The 25,778-nt window shown below is 43.8% G+C and overlaps 1 protein-coding gene across 1 annotated transcript in view; it reads left to right on the plus strand.

The window, feature by feature from the left end:
* LOC127316202 (ABC transporter C family member 10-like) overlaps window positions 1–25,778 on the plus strand; it is a 186,060-nt gene that overhangs the window by 6,877 nt on the left and 153,405 nt on the right. Inside the window, exon 5 of the mRNA XM_071823428.1 lies at window positions 25,347–25,361. Coding sequence (XP_071679529.1) covers window positions 25,347–25,361 — 15 coding nt within the window. The remainder of the gene's footprint in view (window positions 1–25,346; window positions 25,362–25,778) is intronic.

Below are 25,778 nucleotides of genomic sequence, written 5' to 3' on the forward strand. Positions count from 1 at the left end.
ATTTGATGCCTACTTACTATAATGGATCTGGTTCATTTAAATGCCTACTCAAGGATCAAATGCCACCAGTAGCAAGTGTTAGGGTTAGGCATGCCTCACGTTTATTCTCTGTTTTAATAATGCTTAATGAAAAAATGTGCTATTCTCTGGTTTGAAAAAAGAACAAGTGCTATTCTCTTGTTTGAAAAAATGTTCTATTCTCTGGTTTGAAAAAATATGCTATATCAACGGATGCTGTCAAATGTTCACTAGCAGTAGGTTTACTTAATTTAAAAAGAACAAGTGGTAGCAGTAGGTTTAGTTCATAAAAAGAACAAGTGCTATTCTCTGGTTTGAAAAAACAAAATAAAATGAATTTGTTCTCTTGTTTGAAATTTAGTTCATTTAGTTCATTTTTCACATCAAGGAAATATAATTGGAGCTTTCTGTTAATCCACAAATGAGAAATGACACATGAGCTTCTCTGGTTCATTTAAAACAAAATAAAAATTGGTGCTATGTTCATTCTCTGGTTCATTTAAAACAAAATGAAAATGAAGATGTTGTGTGCATGCTGCTGCTATGCTGGTTGGAAAAGAAATGACAATCAAGATGTTGTGTGCATGCTGCTGTTATGCTGTTGCTATGCATGCTGCTGTATTATATTTGCTTCTAATTTTATGCTAGTTCATCTACTTTTTTTTAGTTTTTTCTGTATTATATTTGCTACTATCGACAGAGGCAAGATATTTGCTTCTTATTTTTGTGTGTTGGCTAGCTGTCTAGGTTTAATTTTTTAAATGCTAAAGATGCTAAAGATGGGTTGATGCAGTAGCTGATTTAGTTGGCAGTATGCTGGTTTTTTAAATGCTAAAGATGCTAATTTAGTTCATTTAGTTCATTTTTCATTTTTAAATGCTAAAGATGGGTTGATGCTAAAGTGTCAGGAATTCAGTATGCATATCAAATGATTTTGTGTCTCTGGTTAAATGCATGCTACTGAATTTGTTCTCTAGTTTGAAAATGAAATGCATGCTACTAGCATGGTGTTGCTGATGTTAAGTGCATGCTGATGTATATCAAATGATTAAGTGCATGTTGATGTATATGGTGCTGTGCATGCTGATGTATATGGTGATGTTCATGCTGATGCAATGGTGCTGCTCTCCACACTAGATGATCAAGAATGATATGGTGCTAAAGTATATGGTCTTCTTTAATGGTCAAGTTATATTGTCTCTCGTTTATGGTGATGGTTATGGTGTTCATGGCTATATATATGTGAATTGCATTTCTGTTACACAGGGATTGAGTTGCTATTGAGTGCCGGAATGTCGATTCATTTCCGTTCCGGCAATTCTAGCACTCGGCATGACCAATTTTTAGCAAAGGTCATGCCGAATTTTTCCGTGAATTCTAACTCTTTTTCATCTTCTATTAGTGCAAGCCACCATGTCGTCTCAAGAAGAGTTAGAGGAGCACTACAATAGGCACTTCTTTAGGACGGAGGAGGATGCCGAGGCCGCTGGTGTTGGCGGCGACGAGGACCATGAGATGGAGGATGCCGCTGGGGGTAGTGCCGACGAGCCAAGCGGCAACGAGGCAAGCGGAGCCGCCGGGGGTAGTACCCACGAGCCTAGCGGCGATGAGGCAACCGGCGCCGCCGGGGGTGGCGGCGAGACAAGCGGCGACGATCCTAGCGGCGCCACCGGGAGTACTGCCACCGGGACAAGTGGAGCCAAGAGGCCGCGGAAGGCAAGGCGCCAAAACATGGTCGGCACCGGTAGAGACACAGTCAAAGAGGTGGACCCCGCCAGTGGTTTGCCGGTGGAGCCTAAGGATGTTGCCAAGGGGTACGGCAACCAACTGGCATGTATCCTCCGAGAGGTCATCAATCTCAACGAGACGGATCTCCGAGCTGAGAGCAAAGCGCATTTGCGAGCCCAGCTCATTGCGAGGTTGCACTCACGATACAAGTTCCTAGGCGACTACGCCTCCACTGATGAATCCAAGAACATTGTGAACTCACAAGCCCTTTTGAAGTTCACCAAACACCTCAGCAGCTATAAGTACATGGTGCGGAAGATGATTGCTGACGGCAAAGGTTTCGAAGAGGTCCACTCTGCCTTTCCGCATGTCTCCCAGGCGGACTTTGATGCTTTTGTGGCCAATGAAGAGCTACAAGCGACGAAGAATCGCAAGTTGTGGGGGAAGGAAATGCGGGAGCTTAACATCGGCAACCACAACCTTGGGAGCCGTGGGTACGAGGGAAAGGAGCCCTATTGGGCGAAGGAGGACGAGGCGTATGTAAATGCCGGCATTGAGAACCCCTGGCTCAAGTACAAGGACCTGCTTGAAAGAAGATTCATCAGGTCGCGGTACCATAAGAAGAAACTAACCGGGGAACTTGTCACGGACCCCAAGGTCGTAACCGACATAATTTGGTTCACGAACGACCAGAAGGTCCTGTCGTTGGAGAAAAAACTGGTAAGCAATTTACCGGTTTTATTAGATCAAGTATCGTTCATATAATAGTAGCAACATTTCTAAATGGTTCATGTTTCTTCCGCAGGAAGAAGAAAGACAAAGACTTTCTCAACAAGGTGACAAAGGCTCCTCGTCCCAGGCGTCGACGGGCAGGGTAGCATGGGACAAGCCTCTCGTACGGGCGCTAAACATCGTCAATGAGCATTCACCTACGAGAAGGCCGCATAGAGGCCGTGTGGCTGGCGCCGGTACAGGCCACAAGCATGATCACTACGGCTTGTCGTCTGCGGCCGATAAAAATGCGCGCAATGAGAGGAAGCAGTGGGAGGCGGAGGAAATGAGGGATTCAATCCTAGCCCAAGTCCAAGCTGGTTTGGTACCGCAACTGGTACCGCAACTCAAAGCTACACTCGTACCTGAAGTCAAAGCTGAAGTCGCCGCTTCAGTCCAAGCAGATTTCAACGCTCTACGCGCGTGGTATGAGGGTGGCAAACAAGGCCCCGGAAATGCAAGTGGTTAGCTTCGACGGCAGCAACTCGATGGCGCCGCCGTCCGCCGGCAATGACAATGTTATAATGGAGACTCCTCCGGCCGCCGGCAATGACAATGTTATAATGGAGACTCCTCCGGCCGCCGGCAATGTCGCTGGTGCTAGGGATTCACCGTCCATGCCGGGTAGCAGCCCCTCCGTCACTTGCACGCCCGCCGCCACATGTGTTGGCCCGTCGACATTAGCCGAGCTCAACGCCCTCACGGTAATTAACTAATGTGTACATCAAGTTAATATATTAGTTTCGTCATCCTTGCCCTCTCTCTAACGCCATACACATGTTCTCGCGAGCGCTCTCAACGCCATGCACCTTCACGATGAGAGTAAACGACGAACTCAAAGACGTCGCGAGGGGGTCCATCCTTCGGCCCCTGGATAAGAAGTGGCACACACGAGATATGGCGGATGACGTTTACCGGGTTGAAGTGGATCGGGCGTTACCGGGCTATGAGGATTTGTTTCCTCCTAATCAACCGCATGGTGCCGATGACGATAGCCCGTTGAATCTGGCCTCACTGAAGGGTTGGGTACTGCTATGGCCGAAGACCCTAATTCGGATCAACACCTACTCGGGGTCGACGGCAAGCAAAGACAAGCACCTTGCGGCGCCACATGTCAGCGTCCCTCCACGACAGCCAGCGGCGCCCGTGGTCATCGCCCCACCAGAACGGCCAGCTGCGCCAGAGGTCAGCGCCCCACCACAACAGCCAGCTGCGCCAGAGGCCGAGGAATACGAGCGTGACAACTTCCAATGGGATATTCCTACGTCTTCACAAGTTGTCCATGAGGATGCGCCGGCCTTGAAATATGTGTGCTCCAAGAAGCTGTTCGATTCTCAAGAAACGGCTGAGGAGGAAAATCCTGAGGAGGTCGCCACCGCCGCCGTCAAAAATATGTTGAGCCCAAACACACTCCGTGCTACGGCCACTACGGCGATGGAGGGTCCATCAGTACAACCCAAGAAGAGGAAGAGGCAAAATAAGAAGGACGCCCAAGACAAGGCGGCGGCGACCAAATCCAAGGACAAGGTTCCACTCCTTGACAAGTTGCCAAACAATTGGCGACCTCTGCATCACTTGGGTCAACCGATGCTACCGGAGCATGTCGTGAAGAAACTCACCCCGGATATGAGGAGCTTGCATGAGACTGTCTTGCATGTGGAGAACCTTCTTCTCAAATCAAAAGATCCTGGTTACCCTCTCTTGGTGGCGAAGGTGCCAACTGGCATGAACTTCATCGAGAAGTACCCCGCGGACTTGTGCTTCATCCGGTTCAACGACATCTTCAGCATCTATCGCATGCAAGCGCTCCACTTTAGTGTGGTTCGCCTAGTTGCTCTTAGCTTGTCCGCCCAGATTGTTAAGGAGGAGACGCCGACCATCGCGATAATGGACCCCTTCTATATGCGGGAGAGCATCATCTGCAACGCTGGGGATCGGCGATTGCCACCCAGCAGGTCGAGGATTTCATGCTGGCGAACATTAAAAAGGGCGCCATTCTCATCCCTTACTTCCCCGAGTAAGTAATCACTCGCTAGTCCCCCATTACCATTCTATCCTATATCTCCATTTGCATTTCCAAAGGTTAATCCGTGTGTTTTCCGCAGAGACAAGTTCTGCACCCTCATCATCGTGCACCCGCAACACTCGCATGCAGTCTATCTCGACTCGGGTAGGGACCACAAGAAAGACTACACCCACATCAAGGCCCTTCTCAATGATGCTCTCACCGGCTTCGCCAACAAGGCAGGCCCCCTCAAAGTAGAGAGGAAATCCCGAGGAGGCTTGGTCTTAACCCACACAATCAACTTCCCCTGCCTCAGGCAGTCGACGCCCGACAATGGGATGGACGCGTGGTACGCCATCCTTCAGATGCAGGAGTACATAAAGTACGCAGATGACATGTTGCTGCCAGAGAATCTCAGAAACAGGTTTGCAAACATGGCGGATGTCCCTGATAGAGAGATTAGAAAGAACTGGGGTCGCATCCAGCAGTTCATTTGCACAATAATCCTGCAGGATGTCAACAATAGGTCTGGCGAGTTCTTCTACGGCTACGGTCTACCACCTAATGACGAGATAGAACTCCGCTTGGAGATGTCGCGTGATGAGAGGCCGTTCAACTCGCTTGAGGGCTGCCGTCCATTCCCCCCTAGGCGTACAACCTGATCCTACGACGGGAACACTTGCTAAAGCTTGAACGATATGTCCTTGAACTTTCGTACTGTAATAATTGCTATATATTCCCATAGAATCGACTAGTTGCTTTTATTTAGTTGTATGAATGTGCATGTGAACATGTGTCTATAGTTTCATTTACTTTGCTATATATTTCAAGATTATGGCGTACATAGCTTAATAATTATTTGCATTTACTCGACCACTACTTGCCTCGTATTTGGAGTTCGCCGATGATTAGAATGTTCGGTCACTCGTACACTCGGGGGTGGAGCCAGTGAGCCTTGGTGCGACGGCCACAAGTATCAATCTATTGTGCATCCTACCTAGCCTCACTGACTCCATCCCTGGATGTTAATATTTGTTTCGACCGACAAAGTATGAGGCACGCTATTTAATTCATACTACTTGTCTTCTATTTGAGTTCGCACTTCTTAATTGCATTGGCCGATGATTAAAATGTTCGGTCACTTTTACACTCCGGGGTGGGGCCAGTGAAGCTTGGTGTGATGGCCACAAATATCAATCTATTGTGCATCCTACCTAGCCTCACTGACCCCATCCCTGTATGTTATTATTTATTTCGACCAACAAAGTATGAGGCACATGCTATTTAGTTCATACTACTTGTCTCTTATTTGAGTTGGCACTTGTTCATTGCATTGGTACTAACGTTTTACTTGTCTTGTGAATGGAGATGCCGACGACATATGTCGTGTACAAGGGGAGGGTTCCTGGAGTCTACGACGACTGGGAGGACTGTCGGAGACAGGTGCACCGTTTCAGCGGCAACAGCTACAAGGGATACCCCACTAGGGTGGAGGCGGAAGGAAGATACGCCCGTTATCTAGCGGGAGAGATGAGGGACATGAGGAGGAACCGGATGAAGACCATGGCCTTCGTGATGATGGTCATCATGACCATGTTGGTCATGTTCTATGTGATTGTAGTTTAGGTTAGGACCTACATTGTGAGGTGTATGACGATACTTGTGACGACTATGTACCAAGACTTCTAACTTTGTGAAACTTCGTCGTTCGGTGTTGCATATGCACATGTGTTGTATGAATCAACATTCCGAAACGAGACTTGCGTATTTGTGTATTGATACCGAAATGAAACTTGGCTCTCTATGTGCTTCTCATATTGCATGTAATGCTGTATAAATATGAACTGCGTTGTAAATATATACTGCTGTCAAATATGTATTGTAATATGCTGGAAAAAACTGAAAAAAGAATTTTTGAATTTATTGCCGGCGCACCTAAATGACCTCATCGTCGGCGCACGTGGCATGCGCCGTGCTGGAAGCACTATCGCCGGCGCAGCTGATGGTGCGCCGGTGAAACTTGTCCTTTGCCGGCGAAGCTTCTATGGCGCGCCGGCATTATTCATCTAGCGCCGGAAGCTCCTTTGCACAGTGCGCCGGCCGATGGCCATTTATCACCGGCGCGTTCGCACCGGCGGGCTCGTGGTGCGCCGGCAATGGGCCTTTTAGGTTCGCCGGCCGTAGGCCTTTTCCTAGTAGTGAGATGAAATCTAGATTCTTGGCATATGATGCTGAGAAGAAGAAAAAGGAGGATGAGCTACAAAGCCAAATGGCAGAGATGTCTATCATGCTTAAGAACTTGACTAATGGGTCTCCTAGTACGGCCTCGGCCTCCCTAGGGACCTATCGCGAAGTCAACCATGACTATCCCGAAAACACCTCACCCATGCCTCATATAAACCATAGTGGGAATGTTCCCCATTTTGATGGAACTCACTTTCCTTTTTGGAAATCTTCTATGGAATCTCATATTCGCAGCTGCAGCGTGGAGTTGTGGGAGATCATTGTTCATGGATACCGGGAGCCACAAGATCCCATTCGGTTGACCTCCACCGAATTCTACAACCGTGCGGTGACCCAGCATACCACTGCATGTTGTAGTATACAAGTCGTTGATATGATCTTTGCGAAGGGACTTCTTCACAATTTGCCATATCCCTCAGAGTGGTACAACAGAAACATTACAGGTCATAACACTCCATACTTTATTACAAACATTGTCTTAACAAGTTGGTATTCTCACAGGTCCTATGAGAACACCCTAAGATACTACTTAAGTACGATTACAACTCATAACAAATATAAAGAGCTCAACAACTTATTTAGGTAAGTTCTACGTTGCTCGGCTCTATGATGCTAGGGTATGTCACTACTCCTCCACCTCCGTGTCATCTGGTCCGTAGACTATCCCATAGTCTACGCCTTCCACTCCGCCGGTAAGATCAGGTTCTTCGTAGACCAGCTCGTAACTTCCTTCTGGTGCTCCATCGTTGATGGCCTCCACTTCCGGATCACAGTCTAGCAAGGGTGTCGAAAGAAAGTGAGTACAGAGGTACTCAGCAAGTTCTAAAAGAGTAAAAAGGTCTTTGATGCACTAGCTACGACCATTGATCAGGAAATCGCAGGTCAATGCATGTTTTGAAATCATTTCTTCAAAAGGTTGCTTTTATTATGAAAACTATGCCCGTCAGTCTTCACAGGTTGACTAGAATTTCGTGGAGTTCCTTTCCTGCCGCGTTCGCAGTTCCCTTCCCGGAACAAGGAGTGACAGCCACAATTTGATACACTCTGCAGAGGTGCGTTACTTTTCCCACAAGAGATCTCACCCTTTTTGCCATCCGCAGGGACTTGCCCCCGTTCACACTTCCTTTGGTGTGAGGCCAGGTATAAAGATCCAAGCCCACACCGCCTTCTCCGCGACTGCAAACCCACCCTTTTGTCCAACCGTACACCTCCAGTAGACTTCCCCCGATAATACGGCTTTACTCATGGTGTACTCCGGACAATCCTTCATAGATCGTAGAGCCATCATCACTAATGGATGGGGATTTAAAAGGCCATCCCAACCTACGGCAGTGCCTCCAACACCCCGCCGGCTCTACCAATCCGTTGGCGTGCAGAAGGGAAAAGATATGACTGGCTTCCCCAGAGCCATTATAGATCTCATGGTCAACGCGATTTGTACGGCGCTAGAATCACTGGACGACATTGGTAATTAATCCTAGGGTGATATAACCCATTGCAATGGAACCTCCACCATATCAACACATACCATGGTTCCATTGCCAGCCACATAGTCATATTCATAGTTGTAAAGTAACATTTCATTTGCGATGCAGGAATGATAAGTATATAGATTTGCATTAAAGTAGTAGAAAATAATCAAGTTGACATGAGCAAGGGTGAACTTGCCTGTGGACTGCGAGATAGTGCAGTTCAATGCAGTTGATGGAACCTGGACCTCGGGTTCTGTAAGAAGCATCATTGTCCGGTAAGGACAATGTTATAAAATCCAAATAATGCAATCATGGATGTATTATTTTATGTTAAATCCCTTTACCCCGCTGAATTATATCAATTTAGGGTTGCGTTTAAGATTTATGTCTTTGACAGTAATTTACAATTGATTTAAAAATATAAACCATTTCAATTCACACAAAGTACAACAATTCAAAGTAAAACTATTTACTTGGTGATTTCTTTAATCATTCCAAAAATAATTGAAAATTATAGAGTTACCTCTATAGTTTTTGGAAATAAAAGGAGTATAGTATTTTTTTCTGGGAAAAATACCCTTTTCAATAGAAATGACTTGGAATATTAGAATTTCATTTTGAAATGTTTGAAAATAAGTATTTGAACTTATTTGAGATTTTTCCTTGAATTTTAAATACAAGGAAATAATAATTTTAAATTCCAAGTTATTATTTAAATTCTTAAAATTCATAATTTTGAATTTGTTTCATAAATTCCATTTCATATTTTATTCTTGTTAAGATTTATTTTTCATTCATTAATCCAATTTTTAATGGATTTTTAGAGTTATATTTGATTTATCAAAATTTGGTAAAGTTCTGGCCTTTTATTAAATGTTAAAAGACCAAAATACCCCCCTGGACTCCTATTGGGCCCAGCCCATTTACCTAAACCCAGGGATGGCCCAATAAGGCTAATCCCCTTTTGGGTTCGGTGGCGCCGAAGCGGCCCACCTCCCTCTCACTCACTCGGCCCTCTCACTCGCTCGACCTAACCCTAATCACTCTCGCGACGCACTGGCGATGGCGTCGCTGCCATGGCCGCCGCCTCCCTCCGGCCATCGCCGTGCTTCCCTGACCTCGCCACCTACCTGATCTGGACCGCCGCGAGACGATCTATCGATCTGTCCGCGTGGTTTCCTCGATTGCTTCCTCTCCTGGCGAATCGTCTCCTCTCTGGATTTCGTGGAAAATCGCCTTGGGCGACTGGGTGATCTCCGACGAGCTCTCGCCCTCGCCATCGATGTGTGCGTCTCTGAGACCGACCTGGCGCGGGTGCTGCTTGCAGTACCTGTGCCGTCGTCTCCATGCCGTGCTGCTGTGGTGGTGTTCGTCGGCGTAACGCCGGCGCCTTCCCTGGCTTTGCAGCTGCTATGGCCGCGCGAGCACTGCCTCACCATGCCATAGCCTCTGCCACCAGGCGCGTGTAAGTTGCCCTGCTCCTTCTCCTTCTCTTACCTGTGCGCCTCTCCAAGCTACTGTTCTTCTTCTTCCTTATGCTCTGTTGCTTTCTGGTGATCCTGTGATCACACAGAACTCTGCTATGGTTACTTAATCCTCCTATGCTTCCCTTTGCTGCAAGCTCATGGCCCAATCACCAGTTTAATCGCGTGTTGCCTTGCTTGCCTTGCTTGCTGTACATGCTCTGTTTGCTTATCTGTTGCTCCTAGCCTGCTTGAATCTTGCTATGCTCTGTTGTGCTTGCTTATGAGCTTGCTATGCCATGCAGTACTTGCTTATGGGCTTGCTTGTGCTTACTGGCATGTTACACTTGCTTGTCTAGGTGTGCTGTGGTTCATCAGTGACACTTGTGAGTGCCAGTGGTGCTTGGGAAATGCTTATGTGCTTCCTATGCAAGCCAATGATCCATTGGATCATTCCTTGCTTGTTGGCTAACCTCTCTGTGTAACTTGGCTTGCTATAATTGATCCATTTGATCAATTCAATTATCAGTGATAGCTTACTGGTTAATACTGTGACTAAATGATTCACTTATTTTGTGATGCTGATGCTCAAGCATCACTATGATGTTGCTTACTTGTGCTGTTGCCCATCTTATCTATCTAGACTTGCTCTAGTGGCTATGGATTAAACTGTGTTGCTTAACAGTATGCTACTGTCAATGCTTAGCATGGATCTGTGATAAATTCATGCTTGTATTACTTAAATTATGATGAACTGCTTATGCAGTGATGATTGAATTACTTGCTTGTGTCTGAATTTGCTATTCATGATTCTTTTACAAGCAATTAAAGTCTGAATCCATTTCTGGATAGTGATGCTTTGTATCTGGCTTGGCCTTGGGATGGTTCTAAGTGTGCTGTGACCTCAGTAGCCTTGCTACTGACTGGTTGCTCACATGGTTGGTTGGATCTTGTTGGCTACTCATCTTTGCTTGCATATTTGGGAATCATAATAAATATGAATGCCAATATGCTTGCCTGTGAAGAAATCTAGGGTTTCCTGATGGTTGTATGCTTAGGATTTACTGTGTAGTCTTAGCTGCTAATCCTTGCCATCTACTGGTGCTATCTGTTCATCTAATCTGGCTAGTGTGTGCATCTGTGCATATGTGCTAGTTTCTGTGTACAAGATCTGTACCTAGATGCCTTTTATTTTAGTGGCTTTTGACTGGCAGTAATCCTTGGTGAAACCAAGTGATGATCTACCCATATGAGCATCTGCTCATCCCATGCTTATTTCATGCATATGATGGATTAGATCCATTAGATCTGTCCAGGTATTTGGTATACCTTGTTCCAGCTCCTAGAAAGAAATGTTTTGTTGATGCAGACTTGGGTTTGTGTCACAGCCCTTCACCTCCAGGTCTTGGATGATCTTCTCAGGTCACCATGATTTCTGGTGGTTGAGTGGTTGTGTGTGTTGGTTCTGTTCTTGAGCAAGAACTGGATGAACTATGTTGTGCTACCTTCACCTTACCTTGTGAATCCTTATCTGGTCGACTGGTTACTGTTTCTAGGGTTTGTGTCCCTTTTATATGAACTCTGCTTCTGTTCTTGCATTGACACACAAGCCTGGCTTGCTTTGGTGACTAAGCTGATGCATGGCCTTGTTGTTGCCTGCCCAGCACACATGAGCTGTGTGCTCTCATATGCTGAAACTTGAGCCCCTGTTGGTGCTCAGGTTTGGTCTGCTGCTGCCCTTATCTTGTGCTGTCCAGGTTTTGGACAAGCACAAGTGTACTGTGACAGTTTCACTGTCCAAACTGAACTTTGTGTTATTTCTACTAACTGTCCAAACTGAATCTGGTTACACTGGTATTCTGGTTAGTATTTGTTCTTTGTTCTTGCAGGTTTTGAAGATGAATATGACCAGAAGATACACTTCAAGTCATTTAGTCTAGGTTTTAGTTTAGGAGCAATATTGTAATCTTCATTTTTCATTTCTGTTTATTATTGATCAATTCTTGTATCAAGAATATTGTAAAGACAATGTATTCTGTGTTGATTATCAATAAAGCTCAAGTTTTTGTTTATGAGCTTTTGCTTTATGTAATATTTATATTCTGAATTAAATATTGTATTAAATGTTCAATTGTGAAATTCACAGTTATTTGAATTCATAAGTTGTGTTTGTATTGAGAATTCATATTTATATTGTTCAATGCTTATTGTTAAATGTATTAACACTTGTCAAATGAAATCATTCCCCAAATCAATAAGATACAAAAGAGATCATGTCGAAATTTCCCTAACTCACATTGCCTAACTCTAAGTGCAAAATGAGAGAGAACCTCGATCCCTCTTAGGTTTAGTTGCAATAAGGCGCGAAAATTTCCCCCGTTTTGCGATGAAATGCACATCCCATTTCTAAATCTACCCTTCGTTGTTCCTATGTTCTGGGTTATTACAGCCTCTCCCCCTTAACAGAAACTTCGTCCCGAAGTTAAGATTGGTACCTGAACATCTCGGGGTAAGACTTCCTTAATTCTTCTTCCGTCTCCCAAGTTGCTTCTCGCTCAGGATGATGTTGCCATTGCACTTTACAGTATTTGATTGCCCTGTTTCTTAACTTCTTCCACTGTACTTCTAAGATCTTTTCCGACCTTTCCACATAAGTTAGATCAGATTGCAATTCTATTTCTTCATATGTGATGGGATCATCCGGTGCCTTCAAACACTTTCTGAGTTGTGATACATGAAACACATTATGAACTTGACTTAATTGTGCTGGTAACTCCAACTCAAAAGCTGTTCCTCGATTCTGACTGAGTATCTTAAATGGCCCAATATATCGAGGACTTAACTTTCCTTTCACTCCGAACCTCTTAAGTCCTTTCATTGGGCTAACCTTCAGATAAACCATGTCTCCCACTTTTGGTTCCCAATCTCTTCTCTTTAAGTCGACGTAACTCTTCTGACGACTCTGAGCTATTTTGAGTCTATCCCAGATCACCTCGATGATGTCTTGTCTCTCCTTGATGTAGTCCGGTGTAAACTCCTTGTTTTCTCCGGTTTCAAACCAACAAATTGGTGATCGACACTTTCTTCCGTACAATGCTTCGTACGGTGCCATCTGGATGCTACTCTGATAACTGTTGTTATATGAGAACTCCGCTAGAGGTAAATGGTCCTCCCATGAGCCTCCAAAGTTCAGAGCACAGGCTCTAAGCATGTCCTCAAGTATCTGATTGGTTCTTTCGGTTTGTCCTCCGGTTTGTGGATGATATGCTGTACTGAAATCCAATTTGGATCCCAAAGCTTCTTGTAGTCGTTTCCAAAATGCTGATGTGAAAATTCAACCTCTATCTGAGACTATCTTCTTTGGTACTCCATGCTTACTCACAATTTCCTTCACATATATATCCACAAGCTTTTCTGCAGTATCTTTTGTGTTTACGGCTATGAAATGAGCACTCTTGATAAGTCTGTCCACTATTACCCATATCATATCCTTCTTCTTACTAGTCATTGGTAGACCAGTAACAAAATCCATTCCGATTTCATCCCATTTCCATTCCGGTATCTCTAGTGGTTTGAGTAATCCCGCAGGACTCTGATGCTCTGCCTTCACTCGTTGACATGTATGACATTCCGAGACATATTGTGCTATTTCTCTTTTCATGTTGTTCCACCAGAACATCTCCTTCAAATCCATATACATCTTAGTACTTCCCGGATGTATTGAATAAGGGGTTTCATGTGCTTCCTTTAATATGATTGACTTCACTTCTGGATCATCTGGTACACAGATCCTTTTCTGGAAATATAATGAATCAAAATCCCCTAGATGAAATTCCGATGGTCTTCCTTCTCCAATCCTCTTGATTTCCTCTTGGATGAACAAATCATCCGCTTGCTTTCGGATAATCTCATATTTCAAGTCTGAGTACATCTCATCCATAATCCTCATGGTTGCTATACTTCCTTTGACATCACCTTGAATAAACAAAATTTGAGCATCCTCTAACTCTTTTCGAAGTTCCTTTGGAATCTCCCATTCCGTAGGTTGGTTCTCCGTACTTTTCCTACTTAGGGCATCTGCTACTACATTAGCTTTGCCTGGTGTATAGTTGATCTTAAGGTCATAATCCTTAATCAACTCTAACCATCTCTTCTGCCTCATGTTTAATTCCTTCTGGGTGAAGAAATATTTCAAACTTTTGTGATCGGTGTATAACTCACACTTGGATCCATATAGAAATTGTCTCCAACTCTTCAGAGCATACACAACTGCCGCTAACTCAAGATCATGTACTGGGTAGTTGTGTTCATGTGGTTTCAACTGCCTTGATCCATAAGCTATGACCTTCCGATCTTGCATAAGAACACATCCAAGTCCATTCTTGGAAGCATCACAATACACCGTGTAATCCTTTCCAGGTTCAGGAACTGCTAATACCGGTGCTGTGGTTAACTTATCTTTGAGTGTTTGGAAGCTGGCTTCACACTCATCTGTCCACACAAATGGAGTATTTTTCTTGAGTAACTTGGTCATTGGTCCTGCAATCTTGGAAAATCCCTCTATGAATCTCCGATAATAGCCTGCCATACCAAGAAATCCTCGTATCTCCTTAGCATTTTTAGGTGATTTCCATTCCAATACGGACTGAACCTTGCTTGGATTCACCGCTATGCCTTCTTTGGTTATAACATGTCCAAGAAATTCAACACTATCTAACCAAAATTTGCACTTGCTAAACTTCGCATATAGCTGATGTTCCCTCAAAGTTTGCAGAACTATCTTCAAATGCTTGGCATGTTCTTCTTTATCTTTGGAATAGATTAGAATATCATCTATGAACACTATCACAAACTTGTCCAAGTACTTCATGAATATCTTGTTCATCAAATTCATGAAAATTGCTGGTGCATTTGTTAGTCCAAATGGTACAACCAAGTATTCATGGTGTCCATACCTTGATACGAACGCTGTTTTTGGTACATCCTCCTTCTTGATCTTGATTTGATGGTATCCTGACCTTAAATATATCTTTGAGAAGACTCCCGCTCCTTGAACTTGATCAAAAAGGTCTTGAATTCTAGGTAAAGGATACTTGTTCTTGATAGTTACATTGTTCAAATTTCTGTAATCTCCACACATCCTCTTTCCTCCATCTCTTTTATCCACAAAAATAATGGGTGTACCCCATGGTGACACACTTTCTTGAATGAATCCTTTCTGTTCTAGCTCATCAATCTGAGCTTTCAGTTCCACTAATTCCTTTGGCCCCATCTTATATGGTGGTTGTGCTATTGGTGCTGTGCCTGGAATCAGATCGATTGTGAATTCTATCTCTCTATCAGGTGGCATTCCCGGTAGTTCCTTAGGAAATACATCCTTAAACTCATTCACTACAGGAATATCTTCAATTCTCACTTCCTTCAGACTATTGAGTTCCAATCCGATCTCCAACTCACTGTACTTATCTCCTTGGAACATTATTCGACCTCCGATGGAGTTGCGAAGTGATACTGTTTTGTCTCCACAGTTAATCACCGCTCCATTTTCTGTCAACCAATCCATCCCTAGGATGACTGATATGTCCTTCATGGGTATGATGAATAGGTCCACGAAATACACACAGTCACATATGGTTAGGACTTGTGCTTCTTTCACGTGGGTTACTAAGATCGTTCCCCCCGCGGATAGAACAGTTATAGGGGTTTCTAACTTAGAACATCTAAGCCCGAATTTTTCCACAAACTCCAATGCAAGAAATGATGTGGTTGCTCCAGTATCAAATAATACTTTGCCAGGATGAGTAAGAATGCTTAGCATACCTAAGACTGTTTGATCCGACTCTTCCGCTTGTTCCAAAGATGTGCAATTCAGCTTTCCATAAGGCTTTCCCTTCTTGTTGTTGTAGTTGTAGTTGCGGTTGTTGTTGTTGCGGTTGTTGTTGTTGTTTCCACCTCGTCCTCCAGAGCTCTGTCCGCTCCAAGACGCCTTGTTTGGACACTCCGGCTTGATGTGTCCTTCCTTCCCACAACCATAACAAATGATTCTGGGTTTCTGACAATCCTTCTGCAAATGACCCTCTAGGCCACAATTGTTGCAGATGATTTGGCTGATTGGATTCTGATTCTGACCTCCCCGGTTGTATTGATTACCAGTAGTAGGTCTGTATCGGGGTTTGAAACTCCGATCAGGTGTTGGTTTACTGATTGGGTACTTCCTTGGCTCTATACGAGCCCTCTTCCTTCTATCCTCTTGGACTTGCCGGTAATCATCCTCGAAAGTGATTGCCGAGTCAATCAGTTCCTGGAATTCGGCAGTCCGTGCCAACCTTAGTTGCATCTTCATGTATGGATTCATGCCTTTCATGAACCGCTTCTTCCGCTTCTCCTCTGTATCTACATCCTCAGGTGCATACCTGGATAACCTGTTGAAATCCCGAACATACTGCATGATGGGTGCAGTATTCTGTCTTAGTTCTTCAAACTCCCTCTTCTTCAGCTCCACCACGCTGTCCGGAACATGAGCATCCCGGAACTTCTTCTTGAACTCCTCCCAGGTGAATACCTTATCTGGAGGGTGTACTGCTACAAGGTTCTCCCACCATGACGCTGCTGGTCCTGACAACAGATAAGTGGTGTATCTAATCTTCTCCTCATCGTTGCAACCAACGGTCTTCAACTTCCGTTCCGTATCCATGAGCCAGTCTTCAGCATCCATTGGTTCTGGAGCTGATGTAAATGGTAGTTGTCTTGCATTTTGGAAGTCCGATAGAGTTACTCCCTTGCCTTCATTACCCCTATCATTGATGACATGGGTAAAGAAATCTTGCATGTTCTTGCTCTGGCTTTCCTGGTAACGCCTCCTATCTTCCTCCATTGACCTCATATACTGTTGGAAGTCTGGGTGCATCATTGGGTGTGGTGGTGGTGGTGCGTTCTCTGCTCTAGCTACTGCATCTGCCTCCTCTTTTTCTCTTGCTTCCCGCTCTCTGCGAGCCTCTTCGGTTTCTACTAACGCCATTTCCCCCTAGTCCTGTAACAAAGAGCGATTACTCATAATTACACCATGCGAATGTTTTCTGAGCTCAACTCATTGCCCAGAACTAGTCACACAATAAAATCAAGAAGCAAATCCAAAACAAACATTTATTATGTATATACACCGTATAATACATAACACACTCACAAACTTATATTACATGTGGTATATATAAACCACTTATTTGGCTCAAAGCCCAAGCCAACGGGAATTTAAAATACGCTCTAATACAATACCACCTAGATTACTTTATTCTTCCTCAGAGCTCTACTCCTCATCATCATAGCTCGCCTCCGTGTACATTCCTGGGGTCCATCCGGTACAGCGGTCTGTCCTCCGAACACCGTCCGGAATGAAGGTTCTTCCCGTAGGTATGTAGTCTGAATCGGACGAAGTGCCGAGACAGAGATCTGTCATGCCAAAGTAACTAGATAAAGACTCATACATATACCCAGTGGAATACAGCTCATCTTCTCCTGTCATCCATGGAGGATTCCTATTCACTTGACCCCTCATCTTCTTCTTCTTCTTTTTCTTTGTTCCAGAACTCTCAGGTACAACGTACTGGGATGTTTTGGGTAACCCCATCTCCAAATCTAAAGAAATGGAGTTGGTGTCTTTCTCTTTCTGCCCATAGCTTTGGTTAACATTCTGGTTAACCGCGCCTCCTTCATCCTCTGACTCACAAGTGATGGGTTCTCCTTCATCTCCAAATGGTTCCCCGAAACGCCAACCAGTCGAATTCTCGATTGGTGACTCCGAGCAGTTTAGGTTCCTGGAATCATCTCCCCCATATCCAGACTCATATGATGCTGACACATGTGGATAATGTGGAACAAAGTTGGGTGTGAGTGGATCTTTATGGGATAACTGGTCACTCAAGTCTACATAGCTGTCTAGGCTAAAGAAAGGTGTAGTATGTTGTGGTTGTGCCCTCAAATCACGCATCCGAGTTTGGACTTTATCAGGGTCCGTGAACTCAGCTAGCATGTGGTCAATCTCACCTCTCATCTTCATGTGTAAAAGGTACATCGTGGTCAATAAAGACTTACAGCTATCCATGTGCTGTGCTGCAGCTTCAGGACTCCTGTGTGCTAACACCAAATGATTCAGAGTGGGATCCTCATCTTCCTCGGCATGAGGTATATGAGAAAACTCTGAACATAGTAGTTCTACTGACTTGTGCTGCATTATCTCAAGGATTGCCTTGAATAGGCCCATATGGTAGGCTGTGGTGATAGTTTTGGCTTCTCCGTATGGCATTATACGACTCATCAGCAGTTTTTCCGGTAGTTGGACCGATACTCTGCACTTGGCTAAGATTTCCCCATCATAGTAGGTATACTTGATAACAGGTATCCGTGGATCACAATGAAGTTCCTTCAGCATCCCACACAGGAGAGCTGTTATTGGTCCATCATAATCACCGAGCCAACCCTCAACCTTCCTCAAAGTCCTCTTAGGAAAAGTGTTCGCCATTATGGCTGTATACAAAAGCAGAATATTAGTAGTGATAATGCATCATAATAGCTATAATAAAGAATTATCGCACTAAAATATATGGTTTTGCTATTCTCAAGTGAATAATCACCATATTTCTAGAGAATCCTTTACTATTTCTACTAGACTCCTACAGGTTTCTTCCCTATACTAGGTTTTTCCAACCTAAGGTCGCAACATTTTCTCTGATACCAGCTGCGGTGACCCAGCATACCACTGCATGTTGTAGTATACAAGTCGTTGATATGATCTTTGCGAAGGGACTTCTTCACAATTTGCCATATCCCTCAGAGTGGTACAACAGAAACATTGCAGGTCATAACACTCCATACTTTATTACAAACATTGTCTTAACAAGTTGGTATTCTCACAGGTCCTATGAGAACACCCTAAGATACTACTTAAGTACGATTACAACTCATAACAAATATAAAGAGCTCAACAACTTATTTAGGTAAGTTCTATGTTGCTCGGCTCTATGATGCTAGGGTATGTCACTACTCCTCCACCTCCGTGTCATCTGGTCCGTAGACTATCCCATAGTCTACGCCTTCCACTCCGCCGGTAAGATCAGGTTCTTCGTAGACCAGCTCGTAACTTCCTTCTGGTGCTCCATCGTTGATGGCCTCCACTTCCGGATCACAGTCTAGCAAGGGTGTCGAAAGAAAGTGAGTACAGAGCTACTCAGCAAGTTCTAAAAGAGTAAAAAGGTGTTTGATGCACTAGCTACGACCATTGATCAGGAAATCGCAGGTCAATGCATGTTTTGAAATCATTTCTTCAAAAGGTTGCTTTTATTATGAAAACTATGCCCGTCAGTCTTTACAGGTTGACTAGAACTTCGTGGAGTTCCTTTCCTGCCGCGTTCGCAGTTCCCTTCCCGGAACAAGGAGTGCCAGCCACAATTTGATACACTCTGCAGAGGTGCGTTACTTTTCCCACAAGAGATCTCACCCTTTTTGCCATCCGCAGGGACTTGCCCCCGTTCACACTTCCTTTGGTGTGAGGCCAGGTATAAAGATCCAAGCCCACACCGCCTTCTCATGATCGCAAACCCACCCTTTTGTCCAACCGTACACCTCCAGTAGACTTCCCCCGATAATACGGCTTTACTCATGGTGTACTCCGGACAATCCTTCATAGATCGTAGAGCCATCATCACTAATGGATGGGGATTTAAAAGGCCATCCCAACCTACGGCAGTGCCTCCAACACCCCGCCGGCTCTACCAATCCGTTGGCGTGCAGAAGGGAAAAGATATGACTGGCTTCCCCAGAGCCATTATGGATCTCATGGTCAACGCGATTTGTACGGCGCTAGAATCACTGGACGACATTGGTAATTAATCCTAGGGTGATATAACCCATTGCAATGGAACCTCCACCATATCAACACATACCATGGTTCCATTGCCAGCCACATAGTCATATTCATAGTTGTAAAGTAACATTTCATTTGCGATGCAGGAATGATAAGTATATAGATTTGCATTAAAGTAGTAGAAAATAATCAAGTTGACATGAGCAAGGGTGAACTTGCCTGTGGACTGCGAGATAGTGCAGTTCAATGCAGTTGATGGAACCTGGACCTCGGGTTCTATAAGAAGCATCTTTGTCCGGTAAGGACAATGTTATAAAATCCAAATAATGCAATCATGGATGTATTATTTTATGTTAAATCCCTTTACCCCGCTGAATTATATCAATTTAGGGTTGCGTTTAAGATTTATGTCTTTGACAGTAATTTACAATTGATTTAAAAATATAAACCATTTCAATTCACACAAAGTACAACAATTCAAAGTAAAACTATTTACTTGGTGATTTCTTTAATCATTCCAAAAATAATTGAAAATTATAGAGTTACCTCTATAGTTTTTGGAAATAAAAGGAGTATAGTATTTTTTTCTGGGAAAAATACCCTTTTCAATAGAAATGACTTGGAATATTAGAATTTCATTTTGAAATGTTTGAAAATAAGTATTTGAACTTATTTGCGATTTTTCCTTGAATTTTAAATACAAGGAAATAATAATTTTAAATTCCAAGTTATTATTTAAATTCTTAAAATTCATAATTTTGAATTTGTTTCATAAATTCCATTTCATATTTTATTCTTGTTAAGATTTATTTTTCATTCATTAATCCAATTTTTAATGGATTTTTAGAGTTGTATTTGATTTATCAAAATTTGGTAAAGTTCTGGCCTTTTATTAAATGTTAAAAGACCAAAATACCCCCCTGGACTCCTATTGGGCCCAGCCCATTTACCTAAACCCAGGGATGGCCCAATAAGGCTAATCCCCTTTTGGGTTCGGTGGTGCCGAAGCGGCCCACCTCCCTCTCACTCACTCGGCCCTCTCACTCGCTCGACCTAACCCTAATCTCTCTCGCGACGCGCTGGCGATGGCGTCGCTGCCATGGCCGCCGCCTCGCTCCGGCCATCGCCGTGCTTCCCTGACCTCGCCACCTACCTGATCTGGACCGCCGCGAGATGATCTATCGATCTGTCCGCGTGGTTTCCTCGATTGCTTCCTCTCCTGGCGAATCGTCTCCTCTCTAGATTTCGTGGAAAATCGACTTGGGCGACTGGGTGATCTCCGACGAGCTCTCGCCCTCGCCGTCGACGTGTGCGTCTCTAAGACCGACCTGGCGCGGGTGCTGCTTGTAGTACCTGTGCCGTCGTCTCCATGCCGTGCTGCTGTGGTGGTGTTCGTCGGCGTAACGCCGGCGCCTTCCCTGGCTTTGCAGCTGCTATGGCCGCGCGAGCACTGCCTCGCCATGCCATAGCCTCTGCCACCAGGCGCGTGTAAGTTGCCCTGCTCCTTCTCCTTCTCTTACCTGTGCGCCTCTCCAAGCTACTGTGCTTCTTCTTCCTTATGCTCTGTTGCTTTCTGGTGATCCTGTGATCACACAGAACTCTGCTATGGTTACTTAATCCTCCTATGCTTCCCTTTGCTGCAAGCTCATGGCCCAATCACCAGTTACTGCACGGCCAGTGTTGCCTTGCTTGCTGTACATGCTCTGTTTGCTTATCTGTTGCTCCTAGCCTGCTTGAATCTTGCTATGCTCTGTTGTGCTTGCTTATGAGCTTGCTATGCCATGCAGTACTTGCTTATGGGCTTGCTTGTGCTTACTGGCATGTTACACTTGCTTGTCTAGGTGTGCTGTGGTTCATCAGTGACACTTGTGAGTGCCAGTGGTGCTTGGGAAATGCTTATGTGCTTCCTATGCAAGCCAATGATCCATTCGATCATTCCTTGCTTGTTGGCTAACCTCTCTGTGTAACTTGGCTTGCTATAATTGATCCACTTGATCAATTCAATTATCAGTGATAGCTTACTGGTTAATACTGTGACTAAATGATTCACTTATTTTGTGATGCTGATGCTCAAGCATCACTATGATGTTGCTTACTTGTGCTGTTGCCCATCTTATCTATCTAGACTTGCTCTAGTGGCTATGGATTAAACTGTGTTGCTTAACAGTATGCTACTGTCAATGCTTAGCATGGATCTGTGATAAATTCATGCTTGTATTACTTAAATTATGATGAACTGCTTATGCAGTGATGATTGAATTACTTGCTTGTGTCTGAATTTGCTATTCATGATTCTTTTACAAGCAATTAAAGTCTGAATCCATTTCTGGATAGTGATGCTTTGTATCTGGCTTGGCCTTGGGATGGTTCTAAGTGTGCTGTGACCTCAGTAGCCTTGCTCTTGTTGGTTGCTCACATGGTTGGTTGGATCTTGTTGGCTACTCATCTTTGCTTGCATATTTGGGAATCATAATAAATATGAATGCCAATATGCTTGCCTGTGAAGAAATCTAGGGTTTCCTGATGGTTGTATGCTTAGGATTTACTATGTAGTCTTAGCTGCTAATCCTTGCCATCTACTGGTGCTATCTGTTCATCTAATCTGGCTAGTGTGTGCATCTGTGCATATGTGCTAGTTTTTGTGTACAAGATCTGTACCTAGATGCCTTTTATTTTAGTGGCTTTTGACTGGCAGTAATCCTTGGTGAAACCAAGTGATGATCTACCCATATGAGCATCTGCTCATCCCATGCTTATTTCATGCATATGATGGATTAGATCCATTGGATCTGTCCAGGTATTTGGTATACCTTGTTCCAGCTCCTAGAAAGAAATGTTTTGTTGATGCAGACTTGGGTTTGTGTCACAGCCCTTCACCTCCAGGTCTTGGATGATCTTCTCAGGTCACCATGATTTCTGGTGGTTGAGTGGTTGTGTGTGTTGGTTCTGTTCTTGAGCAAGAACTGGATGAACTATGTTGTGCTACCTTCACCTTACCTTGTGAATCCTTATCTGGTTGACTGGTTACTGTTTCTAGGGTTTGTGTCCCTTTTATATGAACTCTGCTTCTGTTCTTGCATTAACACACAAGCCTGGCTTGCTTTGGTGACTAAGCTGATGCATGGCCTTGTTGTTGCCTGCCCAGCACACATGAGCTGTGTGCTCTCATATGCTGAAACTTGAGCCCCTGTTGGTGCTCAGGTTTGGTCTGCTGCTGCCCTTATCTTGTGCTGTCCAGGTTTTGGACAAGCACAAGTGTCTTGTAATGTTTCACTGTCCAAACTGAACTTTGTGTTATTTCTACTAACTGTCCAAACTGAATCTGGTTACACTGGTATTCTGGTTAGTATTTGTTCTTTGTTCTTGCAGGTTTTGAAGATGAATATGACCAGAAGATACACTTCAAGTCATTTAGTCTAGGTTTTAGTTTAGGAGCAATATTGTAATCTTCATTTTTCATTTCTGTTTATTATTGATCAATTCTTGTATCAAGAATATTGTAAAGACAATGTATTCTGTGTTGATTATCAATAAAGCTCAAGTTTTTGTTTATGAGCTTTTGCTTTATGTAATATTTATATTCTGAATTAAATATTGTATTAAATGTTCAATTGTGAAATTCACAGTTATTTGAATTTATATTTGTGTTTGTATTGAGAATTCATATTTATATTGTTCAATGCTTATTGTTAAATGTATTAACACTTGTCAAATGAAATCATTCCCCAAATCAATAAGATACAAAAGAGATCATGTCGAAATTTCCCTAACTCACATTGCCTAACTCTAAGTGCAAAATGAGAGAGAACCTCGATCCCTCTTAGGTTTAGTTGCAATAAGGCGCGAAAATTTCCCCCGTTTTGCGATGAAATGCACATCCCATTTCTAAATCTACCCTTCGTTGTTCCTATGTTCTGGGTTATTACAAACCGTCAACTCAACGCCTCCGCACGTGACAAGATTAGGAGTGGCATCAACCGCAAGCTCCTTGATCAAGTCAATGACATAGACTCCGCTAAAGAGTTGTGGGATCGAATCATAGTACTCCAAGAGGGAACCGATTTGATCCAATCCGCTCTTTATGAGACCGCAAAGCAAGAGGCCCATCAATTCATGATTTGAGAAGGAGAGTCCGTGGCCGATGCTTATGCAAGACTTGGTGCTCTTAGAGTAAGGGTCAAGGGACTTGGTGTTGAGAAGTACAATGATGGCTTCGAGATGAATGAAGCATTCATAAAGTCCAAGGTCATTGCTATGATTGCCGTCAAACAAGAAGACACCAATCTTGCACTCAACTTGCAAATCATGACCAAGAGTGCCGACCTCAACTCCGATGATCTAGTCTCCTATGTGTCCGCCAATGAAAACATGGCCAAAGCGGGAAAGAGGCTCATGGCAATGAACCATGTTGATGAAGCCTCACACAACCATGAAGCGCCACACAACCTTGCTCTCAAAGCTAGGGCCGACCATGGAAGCAAATAAGACTATGAAATTGAAGAAGATGAAGAGATGACTTCAACTAGTGACATGGCTACCGACTTTGCTTTCTTTGCCAAGAAGTACAAGACAAATTTCCCTATGCTCCTCAATGACAAGAAGAAGAAGAGAACTTGCTACAACTGTGATGAAGATAGCCACTTTGCAAATGAGTGCCCTTATGAGAAAAGGGTGGACAAGCCAAGATTCATCAAAGGGGTCAAGCCAAGATTGAAGCCAAACCCAATCAATGATCGATACAAGAAGAACAAGGGAAGAGCCTTTGTTGGAGCCGAGTACTTGTCCGATGATGAAGAGGAAGATGAGGAGAAGGAGGCTGGGGTGGCCGGTTTGGCTTTCTCTAAGCCCGGGTCACTCTTCACATATGACTACTCCACGGAGAATGATGTTGGGTCTTCCTTCATGGCAAGGATAACTCAAGATGATGACTCCGATGACTCTACCTCATCTACAATCGTTGGCTCTTGTATTATGGCAAGGGAAACCAAGGTAATGGAACCTCCACCTTCCCTTTCTAGTGTTCTTGATGATGAAAACGAAAATCAAGATGAATTAATTGTGCTTAAGGAACTCTATGATGTTAGATGCACCCTTCGTGGTGAAGCTCTTGTCAAGTTTGATTTCTTGATGGACTCACTCAAAGAAAAGGATGAGTCCATTGAGGAATTAGAATATCATTTGAATGAGAAGGAACGGAGATTCAATCTCCTAAGACAAGAGCTAAAAACCGAAAGGTGCATATCTTAAGGCCTTAAGCAACAAATTGAAACTTATGAACTTGATAAAGTTAAGGACCTAGAAACTATTGATAGGGCTCAATCATTGACCCAAGAGCTCAATGCCTCAAAGGAGGAGCTTGAAGTTGCTCATGCTTCTCTCACTAGGGATTTTGACCACCTTGAAAAGGCTAACAAGCTTGTCAAGGATGAGCTCAAGAAACTTGGAGAGAACCATGATCTACTCCAATAATCCTACAAAAAGGCTCTTGGATCAATGAAGGATCCCATTGATGTTGAAAAGCTTGCTTGTTCCTCCACTTCCTTTACTAGTGAGCATGCTAAACTTGTTGAGGAACATGTTCGTTTACAAGAGGAACTTTCTTTGCATGTTGAGACCAATGCATATCTTGAATCCTTGGTGACCAAATATGGTCTTGACTATCATCCTAATGAATCTTCTTGTGAGCAAGCATCTATTCTTGAGGAAAATGTTAGGTTAACAAAGGAACTTGCAAAGTTCACCACCGCCAAGAACAAGATGGGATTGGATGACCTCTTGAGTAAGCAAAGGTCAAACAATCAAAAGTATGGACTTGGATATGTTCCCAAGTCCCACAAGAAGAACAACTACAAGAAGGAGAAACCCGCTCAAGATAATAATAAGAAGGTCACTAATAATGGCAAAGCCTCTAAGGGCAAAGCCACTAGTGGTGACCGCACGGAGCCAAACGATCACTATGCATTATTTGTTGATTATTATGGTGATGTATATGCTAATTATGTTGGTCCTCCTAATGGCTATGCTTATAGAGAGTACTCAATTTGGGTACCAAAAGATATTGTTGCCATTGCAAAGGAACCCATTAATCGATGGGTTCCTAAATCCTCTACTTGATTTTGTAGGGGTATTCCTCCGGTGGTCCAAAATGGGTGTTTGATAGTGGATGCACCAATCATATGACCGGAGGAAGAGGTGTGCTTGATCAATTCATTGAAGATATC

Source organism: Lolium perenne, chromosome 7 (assembly GCF_019359855.2).
Source record: "Lolium perenne isolate Kyuss_39 chromosome 7, Kyuss_2.0, whole genome shotgun sequence".
NCBI lineage: Eukaryota > Viridiplantae > Streptophyta > Magnoliopsida > Poales > Poaceae > Lolium > Lolium perenne.